At 35.9% G+C, this 12,161-nt stretch overlaps 1 protein-coding gene across 1 annotated transcript in view; it reads right to left on the bottom strand.

Annotated features, from left to right (window-relative positions):
* The window catches only part of INTS7 (integrator complex subunit 7), a 74,073-nt gene that overhangs the window by 11,848 nt on the left and 50,064 nt on the right, over window positions 1-12,161 (bottom strand). Inside the window, 7 exon segments of the mRNA XM_079107505.1 lie at window positions 746-795; window positions 797-850; window positions 1,380-1,574; window positions 6,898-7,104; window positions 8,162-8,299; window positions 9,372-9,611; window positions 12,038-12,135. Coding sequence (XP_078963631.1) covers window positions 746-795; window positions 797-850; window positions 1,380-1,574; window positions 6,898-7,104; window positions 8,162-8,299; window positions 9,372-9,611; window positions 12,038-12,135 — 982 coding nt within the window.

Raw genomic sequence — 12,161 nt, 5'->3', positions numbered from 1 at the left:
AACTTCAAACTATTTTTTTCCTCCTTCCAAAAATGATTTGAAGTTCTTAATAAGAAAACATGGAAAGGCTCAGTGGTAGAACACTTGTGTAGAATACATGAGTTCTGAATTGATCCTTGGTACTGCTTGGCGGGGGTGGGGGCAGGGAGAAGAAGAAAATATGGAGAACTTAAAAGAGGATTTAGGGAACAAAAGTGATGACTAAAACTACTGAATAGATTATTAATAAAGGTGATGAGAATTAGGGTTGTTAGCCATGGAGAAAGTAAGTTGAGGTGAAACAAAATGTTCTCTAGTGACATTATTTGCTGAAGCTCAAGTGGGCACAAGATATGCCACACTGGTAGAACCTGGGCTATTTATTATTATTTTTTAAATGTAGATGGGGTCTTGCTATGTTCCCCCCGCTGGCCTCCAACTCCTGGATCCTTCTGTCTCAGCTTCCTAAGTAGCTGGGACTATAGGAGTATGTCACTGTGCCAGGCAACTCAGGCTTTGGGTGTTCTCTTCCTGGAGGTAGAGGGAGACCACCACCGAGTCACCACTTTTTTTAAAAGTCTGGCTTAAGTTAAAAAGTAAAATTATTCTGTTTATGCTCAATTTCATAGGGGAAGTTATTAATTATAAGAAATGTGAGGACTGTCTAATATCGATTTTTTGTGGACAGGCATTTCTGAAGTATTTAGTCTACTTTAAAGAATACTTCCCAAGAATGAGAAATATAGGATGAGCAAGCTTAGGATACAGTTCTACATTCCTCAAAGTTGCAGAGTCAGCATCAAAAGATGCCTGATAAAAGATCCCCATATCTGGAAGCAAGGCTTCGGAATTCTTCCATGGACTGTTTCATCTATGAAGAGGGAAAAAAAATCAATTATGACAAAGAAACGTGCTATTGTTATTGCATAAACAATAGAAAAATGAAAACCTAAAAACCCTATCCTCAAACAATAAAAATTCAAAGGAAAATTAAGCTCATAGCATTTGTTTTCAAAAACTCTGTTAAATAAAATCAACAAAGATAACAAACCAAATTATAAATGTTCACAAGATTATGATTTTTATACAATATATAGAATAAAAATATTTACATTTACCTTCAAGTTCTACTAAAATAATTTTCATAAACATTCCCAAGTTTCTTTAAAATATAATTCCATTCTCCTTAAATAAATACGTAGAACCCAATGAGACATCATCAATCACATTGTTGCTCTAATAACCCATCAGCCTATATGGCAAGACAGATGAGGAAAACCATTTGACACACGTGTAAGTCAAATCTCTGATTTTCCCTTTCGGAACTTTTCATCTCATAGTCAACCAAAAACCTCTAAAGAGAAAATAAAAACAACACTGAACAGAAAATTAAGACCTGCCTGATTGGAGATGCGACCACACCTCTGAAGGTCATTTCCTAAGGTCATGGCAATTGTTGTGGCAATTGCAGGTGGGGGACTTGTCTTTAGGCTATTACAAGTGCAGATAAGTTGAGAGAAGGCTTGTAGAAGGTCAATCCTGAGTTTTACAAATTCACACTGGAAACTTAAAGGATTCAGTGGTGTACTGGCAGCCTGGAATAGAAAAAGACATATTTAAGACAAAGTAAATGCAACAGGGAGATGGGGCAGCACTAATTACAGCTGGCCTTCTGAATCTGTAGTTCTGTGTCTATGATTCAACCAACCTTGGTTAAAAAATATTTGCATCTATAATGAACCATGGACAGAATCATTTTTTCTTGTTTTATTCCCTAACCAACAGAGTAATTAATAACTACTTAGATAACATTTAAATTGTAACTAGGGTATTATAAGTAATCTAGAGATGATTTAAAGATGAGAGGATGTGCCTAGGTTACATGCAAATGCTATATGCCATTTTAGTCAGGGACTTGAGCAGCTTGTGGTATATACAGGGGGTTCTGGAACCAATCTTCTTGAATACCAGAGATGACTGTATTTGCCACAGTTTATTCACAAGCACTACCGTTTCAACATGAATGGATAAACACCTAAATTATAGAGAGAATTATGTACTATTAGAAAGAAAAACCTGTTATCAGCATCAACTCTGAAAAATGTTGTTCAATCAACATGCAAAAGGTTCATTACTTCTTATATTCACAGAGACCCCACCACCTGTGGGTTTGCTAGATTGTTATCATTTAAGACATCATTAGAGGGATGCTTCAATGACATTACTGTTTTTTCAAGGTCCTTTATCACCTTCCTCACTTTCTAATTATTGAAATAATTAATATTGTCTTGAAAAGTTGGGCAGGAAGGAAAAGAAAGGTAAGGGCAGGAAAAATGTTTCTAGACAGTTACTGTTAAAAAAAACAACAACAACACATAATTGCCTCAAAGCTGCCTTCAAACTCACATTAATTTAAAGAGTTTCTGAATGGACACTTGAGAGACCCTAAGAGGCCACCAAGGAAGAATAGGTATTACATACAAATAATTTTCAATAAGGATGGAGGGGTGTAAGGGGTAAATATTGGATAGCAAAGAGTAGCATTAGCTAGGTAAAGGGGGCAAAAAATGGTAAGTCAAACCAGCATGAACAGAGAACGAAGAAAACCTTCATCTATTTAGCATATGTCCTAGTGGAGAACCTAGCCATTTTCAACAAAAGGCACATACTAAGAACAAGTTAATTTAACAATAAAGGGAGGCATGGAGAAATTAATTTTTCTCTATGACATGATCTGCCTAAAACATGCTGATGCTGTTTTTTAGACTCTACCTCACACCACTCTGTTAGCAGGAGAGCCGGACATATGATTTTAGGGTTCTAGGAGTCAGTTACAGTATTATCCATTTGGCCAAGTATCACATATTAATGTTAATATACTTCTCGTACCAAATGATGAATTATATTATGTGATGGGTCATATTTTACTCTACAAAATAAAGGAGTTACTCCTTACATTCCTTATAAGAATATACACTTGCCTGATATCCCTCTCAAACTGCAAAGACCCTTGATGAAACATTTCGTATAAAGTAGAGGTAGTAACTATACTCAATGTATTTACTCTGTGGTCTTTTGTTCTAATAATGAAACAGTATATGTTAAGGTATTAATAAGACCTTTTCAATTGTTTTTAATTTCTTAAATGAGATCTGGTTTGCTCTTGTAAAAAGACATATTTGCTCCGTCTCTTCTGCCCTTTAGCTCCTACTTGCTATTTTAAATTTACTGCTTGTCAACAAATTCAGAAGGGACATGCATACAAGTAAGTATATATGATACTGTTATATAAATACAGTACAGACCCTCTTACCAGACAAAAAACACTGGTGATATTGTTCCAACATGCATTATAAAACTGAAAGATAAGCAAGATATAGTGAGAGAGATTTGATGCTACTCTGGATATATTTCTGCCTAACAAGAAACATTTTATTAATGATAACCTTGAAAGTGATGTTCCATCTTGGATTGTGTATACTGAAGGAAATCAATGTTAGATATAGAACACATGTTCAAAAACAACACAGAAAAGATAGATTTGTCATAAAGGTCAAAGACTTTAAAAGATAGTATCCAGGAAAGATGGAAAAAAATACAGGAAATAAAATTTAGACTCCAGAACTATGATTAAGGCCAAAGAGAAATAAAAGAAGTATAATTTACTTTCCTTTTCACTGGAGCTAAAGCTTAAACAGGTTAGATTCTAAGATCAGCAGATAAAACAAACACTGTGTGTAGTCAGAACTGTACCAAATCCTCCCCAGGTAGGAATTATTTCATTCAGTTCAACACAGCCAGGCGAAGGAACAACCGTCATCTTCTCATGCTCACTCTGGGCTGAGATGATTGGCTGGTAGAACTGTCCCCACTATCTACATCCCTCTTTTCCAGTCTCATTATTTGTTATTTTTCTTCTTTGTGTGCCTCTGACCCTTTTGTCTAAACATATGGAGTTAAATTTATCTTAAACATGCATATAATGCTACTTCACTAAATTTCTGATTTATAGAATATGCAGTATTTTCTAAATGAAGCTAGCTAAAGAAACCCATGAGGCTAAAAAGAAAATTACCTGGTAAGTTCATTAAAAAATACACATGTAAAAGCCACATTATCATAAAATTCAGGTTTTTTTTTTTTTTTTTTTTTTTTGGTATAGGGGATTGAACCCAAGAGCACTTAACCACTGAACCACATCCCAACCCTTTGTGTATTTTATTTAGAGACAGAGTCTCGCTAAATTGCTTAGGGCCTGGCTAAGTTGCTGAGGCTGGCTTTGAACTCGTGATACTCCTGCCTCAGCCTCCTAAGCCACTGGAATTACAGGCATGCACCACCATGCCCAGTAAAATTCACCATCTTAACCATATTTATACATTTAGGAGTGTTAAATATATTCACATTGTTATGAAATATCTCCAGAGCTATTCATCTTGCAGAACTGAAAACTCTACAGTCATAACCTCCCTTTCCCCACCTCCCAATCCTAAAGTAACCACCATTCTACTTTCTGTTTCTATGGATTTGACTATTTTATTCATTTATTTATTTTGCAGTGCTAGAGAACAAACCTAGGGCTGTGTGCATGCTAGCAAGTGTTCTAAAACTGAGCCAGACCCCAATTCCACAAACACTTTTCATAATTTTCCTTTCCCCTTCCTTTCCTTTTCTGTGGACTGAACCCAGGGTACTTTACTGCTGAGCCCTTTTTGTGTTTTATTATGAGACAGGTCTCACCAAGTTAGTCTAGGCTGGTCTTAAACTTGGGATCTTCCTGCATCAGTCTCCAGAGAAGCCAGGGTCACAGGCGTGCCTCACCAACTATAATTTTTATTTCTAAGAAGCCAGACAACTCTATTATTTATCATTATTTTGGGAGGTTAAACACAAATGTTGCTGTGGGGTCCCCATAAGCAGAGAATTTTGAACTTTAGTTTGTCTGAAGAGAGTGAAAAGCATGATACTTGTACAATCTCAGATCAGGACAGTTTATATTAGGAAGTTCATGCTCAGACAGAAAATGACATGAACTCAGAAAATAGCTCTAAAAAGTTTTGACTTGTCAAGCAAACAGATAAAACAATTTTCAAAAAACTCTGATAGTATAGTACAAACAGAAATGTGGGAAGTTTCCAAGGACTCTAGGGATCCTGCTGCCTTCCCTTCTACACAATTCTCAAGTGAAGAATCATATGCACCACCTGATTCACCAGGGAATCTCACTATGTTGCCCAGGCTGGCCTTGAATGATCTTCTTGCCTCAGCCTCCAGAGAAGGTAGAATTATAGGCATGGTGCCAGCCTCCTAATTCTTTTTTTCTTTTTTAAATCTTCAAAGCACTGTGTTTGGTATATAGCAAATTCTTATAATCTGCTGAATAAAAGAACTACATTTTAAAAGGAGAACATCTGAGGTTCAGTGACTTTTCTCAGGTTATCAAGTGCTTTCTTCCTATGTCAGTACTTAATTATTGCCAACTCTTATTAAATACACATACTATACAAATCATTTAAAAGAGTATTAAATATTCAACAGAATTTTCTATAAAATTAATTCTACCTGCATCATTGTTCTTAAGCCTCCTTCAGTTTTTACTATTAAATGTAATGAATGATTAACAATTTTCTACCCCACATAAACTCTCAAATGAAATAATTTTATTGATCTGAACCAATATCATACCTTCTAATATTCTGAAGTATTTATTAGCCTGATACAGCCAACAATGATCTTGTCCCAGAAAAATTAAAAGAAACATGGTAGACATTGCCACCCTTTAAAGTGGAGAGGAGAGTTGAGGATGCAGCTCTGTGGTAGGTGTGAGCTTAGCAAGGGTAAAGCCCTGGGATCAATTCCCAGTACCCTCTCAAAAGGAAAAAAAGAGGGCAGGGAAGCCTTTACATATTCCTGTTAAATAATTGTCAATCGGTTGTAGTGTAAAAACATACAGGATACTTCAAAAAATATGTGCCCCACAGTAGTCTGAACACTGTCTCTTTTGGCATCTATTTATTCTTTATTCTCCTTTGAGGCATTTCTTCTGGGATGGTCCATCATTAAAAAATATTTTATATATGTTAAAATGTATGTAAACAGGCACTAAAGTTTTAAGGTCCTATCTCAGTACATGCAATTTTTAAAGTTCTGTAACAATACTTCAAAAATGCTTAATGTTGATTATATAATCTCTTTACTGTGAAGTGGAAAAAGACCTTCAATTAATGCAGAAAATGCCCATTTTGTGGAACAGGAATAGATTTTACTTAGGAATATAATTTCAAGAATATAAGAAATATTAAAAGCTTTCCCTCTCTGCAACCCTTGCACTGTCTTGGCAGAGAAAATAAAAATTACAGGTGACTGTTAATCTGGATATCACAGAGAGGTAAACGTGGCACACTAGAAACCTTGGTAATTTCTTCTGTATTTTTAAAGCAACAAACTCACTGGGGATGCAGCTCGGTAATAGAGAGCTTGCCTATCATGCACACGGCTTTGGGTTCAATTCCTAGCATCACAAAAGAAAGTAAGAAACTCTATTTACTAAGCAAATAACTACCAGGTATGAGATGAGGTCAGGAGTTTATGTCTGATGGTGCTACTGGGTCAGGCTGAGAACTTATTAATGGGAGTCCAGAGAGGAGGGGTCCTATTTCCATGCTCTTTATCCTGGATTCAGCAATTCTTTTACATGTGGTACCTCACACTTTAGAAAAACAAAACATAAACTTTCATCAATCTATGAATGCTAAGAAGGGACAGGGCTAAGGTTTATTTACATGATCTGTTAATGAATTTGATACTGCCAAATATACATACCAGCAGTGTTCTCTCAAGTAATTAAAGTAAAATAACCCCAAAAGAGAGAATTCTCACACAAACCATCATTACCAAGGGGAAATTAAAAGGACTTACTGTTAAGGAGGCAATCCCTTTGTGGTAGAATTTTAAAGACTCAGCAATGCAAGAAAGTGCTGAACTGTAATTCTCCTCTTGCAACCCAGTAAGACACTGTTCTGCATGTGAGAACTCCTTCAAACTATTCAGCCAGAAGTAGAAGTGTTCTGAGGCAACCTGAGTCAGCAAACTCTGATAAAGCTCTCTGGCCATGTCATGATTACCCTGAAAAATAAAATAAAATAAATAAATAAAATTTTAAAAAAAGGCAAGAAACAGAAGGGGCACATGATGAAGTTCTTGCATTTAAAGGTTGATGGAGCAAGTCAAAGAAAAACCCAAATTCTAGATTAGTTTGAACAAGCATTCCTCATGTTACATAATTCTTTGAGATTCTGAATATTTCCTCAGAGAAAATATGCTTGGCTGCTTTTATGTGACATATGCCTAAAGTTCTTTACTAAAACAGTTCCAGTCCCAAAGAGAAAACAAATGCAATTAACTATAACCCAAGTCGAGAATTTTAGTCTGAAATAGAAATACAGAAAGTATAAATACTTACTGTATGTCATTCTGAATGAGATATTTATTTTGTGAGGTGAAGGAAACCCCAGAGGGAGGAGCAGTTGTCGGGGGTAATGTGAACACCACTCAATGTCTGGGGGTTAGGGATGCTCAATGTCCTGCAATGCTTTGACACTTGGGTAGTTTGTTATAACAAAGAATATTATCCTGCCAATAGTGCTCTTCCCTCATTTCAGAAAAAGTTTAAAAACTGAGAATGTATACTTCAATCACCCAGACTAATGCTTCTCAAACATTAGTCTCTGGACTTAGATGCAAAGGATTTCTGAACTAATCAACCTTTGTATTTCTTCTCAAATAGACAATAAAAATTGTTGGGCTTTTCTATCACTGAGAAAGGTACAGCATACCACAATTTTCCTGCTTCTTTTAAAGAATGATAAGGTTGGGAAAAGAAAAGAAGAAAGATACTGATAAAGGAAGACAGAAACAGTGGGTATCATGAAAGTGGTATGAACAATCAAGTCAGACTGAGCTCGATTTTAACTTCCTCAAAACACTGATAAACACCAACAACAAATATACCATTCTCTCATGAGAAATGTTAAAACTTAGGTACTTTTCTTCATCACCTTAGAACCCATGAGTAAAAAATCCTTCCACCTTTATTTTCATTATTGATGAAGACTAATAATCAATATATACCATGTATGACCTGACATTTCCCTCAACTCTGGTCACTCAGAAAGACACATACCATTCTGGAAGCCTGTCTGGCAATACGGTACACAGTCCATCCATTGGAGACACTTTCAAGCTGCTGCTTAATTACTGCCTTTACTTCAGCAGATAATGCTTTCTGGCTGGCTACAAAAATCACAGTAGCCAAACTCACCTACATTGGGCAAGAAGTAAGAAAAATCAATTAATTTTATCTAATATCACAGATAACCTACCCAAGAGGGAAAAAATGAATTACAGTTCCTTTAAAAAGAACAAACTTTGTTTTCCATTGACATTTAGTTTTAGAATTTCTAAAAGTCATCAACTTATTCCATTAACTCAGCATTGTTTATAAAAGTAAATAATTAGAAACAATGTCTACATAATGATGAATAGGTACAATCACACGATGAGATATTATACATTAGTGAATTGCATGAGAGATACACTTATCAATATAGATGATTAGCAAAACTGGTAAGTGCAAAAGACTATATTTACATAGTTAAAATATGCAAAGTAATACTACATATTATTACTTAGGGACATACATTTAGGTTAAAAAAGTACAACATGCATAGGAATGATAAACACCAAATTTACGATGGTGGTTACTTCTGGGAGAAGGTAGATGCTATTAGGGTGCGTCAGCTGTATTTTTAATACTTTCTATAGATTTTTGTGCCTTACTCTGTCTTAAGCTACGTGATGGATGCAAGAGTTTTTATTGTATTATTCCTTAGATTTTTTTCATAATTAAAAACTGCCTTCAAGTAGTTCTAATAAAAAAGGAATAAAAAACCCATGTTTAAAATTTTACTTCAATAAAAATAAATGTGATCAACTACCTATCATTGACACATATGAAGATATTGTTATACACATTATAATCACTGCATGGTGTCATTTCCATGACCACTGCCATTTAGTCATCAGGGTAACATTTTCTGATAGTGAATGATGAGATGGGGGTCAGTCTTTTACACAATGACCCTAGAGGATTAAACATAAAACAGGCCTAAATAAGTCACTTTCCCCCACCGCCCCCAAGCTCTAGCTTCAAACGAATCTGACATGGAATGGTGATCTTACAACTCTTCAGAATGTAGAATACTTTTGGTCTTTGATATTACTTTAACCTGTTTGTTTTTTAAGTAAAGTCAATCAGTACAGCTGACTGCCTAAACTAATTCCCCCTAGACCAGCTCCTGTCATTCTAGCAGGTTTAAAAAATGGCTCTTTACCAGAAGTTCCTGTTGCTTGTCTGTGGCTGAACGTCCGATCACCTTGTAGAGCTCCATGAGGTCACCAAGCATTCCATCGCCCAACACGGGCAGCTGCATGGCAATAGCTGCCAGGCAATGGCACATCAAGATCCGGGCAGAGTCCTGAGCATTGTGCAACTGAGTCAGCAAGGTCTCAACCACTGACTGGCTAAGATGGGGCCTGCCCTTGGCCAACTTCACCATACAATTTAGAGCAATCTGCACACCAAGAAGAAAATGAACTAATTACACTTTGAAGGTAGTTAAGTAAAACCACAAAGAAAAGAAATTTGTAAGAGTTATTGAGAAAAATCAAGGGGAAGGTTTTTTTTTTTTTTTTGTGGGCATGACTTTTACTTCAACAGAAATATGTGACACACATTGGAATCTCACATTGGGACTATGAAGTATGCCATATTTAAAGTAACAAGTCAGGATTGTATATCAATCTATCAACTGTTCACTTCAACCTAAGATCATTAAAAAAAAAAAAAAAAAGGCAAGACGTAGATCATAAGGAATAATGCTGAGGAGGTAAATATATGCCAAACATTGCCATAATTGTACTTCCACTACTTTCTTCCTCTAAGTTGTTCTTATTGGGTATTTTGGTTACAGTGACAAAAGTAAGTGTACAACTACTTTTCCAATTTCCTATTATGTCATCTAGTCATAATGGGCTACTCATCATTCTTCCTACATAACAGGTGAATTTCTGCTTTGAAGTCTTTTGTAACAGTGGTTCCTTGGGCTCAAATAATTTTCCTAATTACTAAAATTCTAATCTGTCTTTAAAGGGTCAATTCATATGACATCAACACACTGAAGCCTTCCCTAATATTCTTCATTAAAATGATCTCACTCCCAACTCTGTTCTCTCATTAGAATTCTTTGTTTACACACCAGAGAATTTAGTGCATTCGGCTTGGTATTATAGTCCCTTTTATGAATGTCAATATCCTACTCCAGATGGGAAACTCCTCTAACACAGAGACCTTTCTTAATCATCTATGTCCTACTGTGCCAAGTCCAGTGTTTTATGGAAACCTACAATCAGCAAAAGGATTTGTTTTATGCTTTAAAATTCGTTTTAAATGTACTGTAATTCTAAGGAGATTCTGAGGATCCTCTCAGAATGTACTGTCAAACATGTGTTGCCTATTTCCTTTAACCACCTCTACATCAAATATTATTAATGGTATCATTGTTAGTATTTATCACTATGATCACACCACACCTTTTCTTAACATGCAGAATGAGTCAATGCATCTTTCAAACCATACTCAGATAAGCTTAAATTCTTATATTCTCCAGTACGTCTAATAGATTTTACTTGTGTTAATTATGTTTTTTCAATTACTAAGTTTTCATCATCACAGATTATATTTCATGTTTCACTCCAATAACAGTAGTTTCATTTCACATTTAAAAATCTGAAACATATCTAAGATAACTTCCGTACTTAAGGTGAAAATTCTTATTTTTGGCAGTACTGGGAATTGAACCCAGGGGTGCTTTACCATTGGGTTACATCCTTAGCCCTTTCTATTTTAGTTTGAGACATGGTCTTACTAAGTTGCCCAGGTTGCCCCTGAACTTGCAATCCCCTCCTGCTTCAGTCTTTCTGGTCACTGGGATTACAGGTGTGCACCACCATACTGGCTGAAGGTGAAAATTCTTAATGGTTCTTCTCTTTGCTTATAAACTAGGGCTTCTACACTCCAAAAAATTAATGAATACTTATACATTAATATGCTTGCTATAGTCATTCCATCAATTTTTTTAATGGCTATTATTGTTTAGATATGGAGTGTCCCTCAAAATTTGAAATGCTTAAACTATGAGGTGTAACCAATTGATGTATTAATCCACAGATATGGAGTAACTGGGTGGTACCTACAGGCAGGAGGGTGTGGATGGAGAAAACAGGTCCCCGGGGTTATGCCTTTGGGGTTTATATTTTGTTCTTGGTGAGTAGAGTACTCTATCTGTGCTTCCTGATTGTCATGTTATGAGTAGCTTTCCTCTGTCATGCCCTTCTGCAATGATGTTCTACAACACCTTGGGCCCAGAGCTATGGAGTTGATCAACCACGAACTGAACATCTGAAACCATGAACCAAAATTAACTTTTCCTCCTCTACATTGTTCTTGTCAGGTATACTGGCCACAGCAACAAAGTCTTAAACTGTGGTCTTATCAGTGTTACCTCAGATTAAAATTTCTATAAGTACAGAGTTCTGCCTATTTAATTTGACAGTGTCTAGGATCATCAAATGTGTCTATTACAATTTAATACTCGAAGCTGATGGCAAAATGGGCCAAGGCTATCAAAAACTAGTTTTCAAAGTGAAGAGCAATGGCAAATGCTTATTTAAGCCAGGAGCTGACAAACTTGTTTATTGGCCAAACCTTACCTCCCACTTGTTTTAAGTAAATAAAGTTTTATTGGAACAGATATCCTCTCCTCCTTACCTTAAACATTTTTTACACAGTAGATTTTGCCCTACAGTGGCAGAATTGAGTAGTTATGAGAGAAAGCATATGGCCTGCAAAACTTAAAATATCATTTGATCCTTTACTGAAAGACTGTCACTCCCTAGTTCAGGCAATGAAAATAGGCATTATATTAAATGATATTTTCACCTTTAAAGTGGCCTGAGCACCTGGACTATCATCCTGACTACAAAGCACCAGAAGGGATTCCAGGCCAAAGACAGCATCTTGTTCCAGTGCCACAAGATCTAGAAGAAAAGCACTAAATTTTAGG

The sequence above is a fragment of the Sciurus vulgaris genome, assembly GCF_902686455.1.
Source record: "Sciurus vulgaris genome assembly, chromosome: 12".
Lineage (NCBI taxonomy): Eukaryota > Metazoa > Chordata > Mammalia > Rodentia > Sciuridae > Sciurus > Sciurus vulgaris.
The sequence above is the reverse complement of the archived record's forward strand: the minus strand, read 5'-3'. Positions and strand labels throughout refer to the sequence as shown.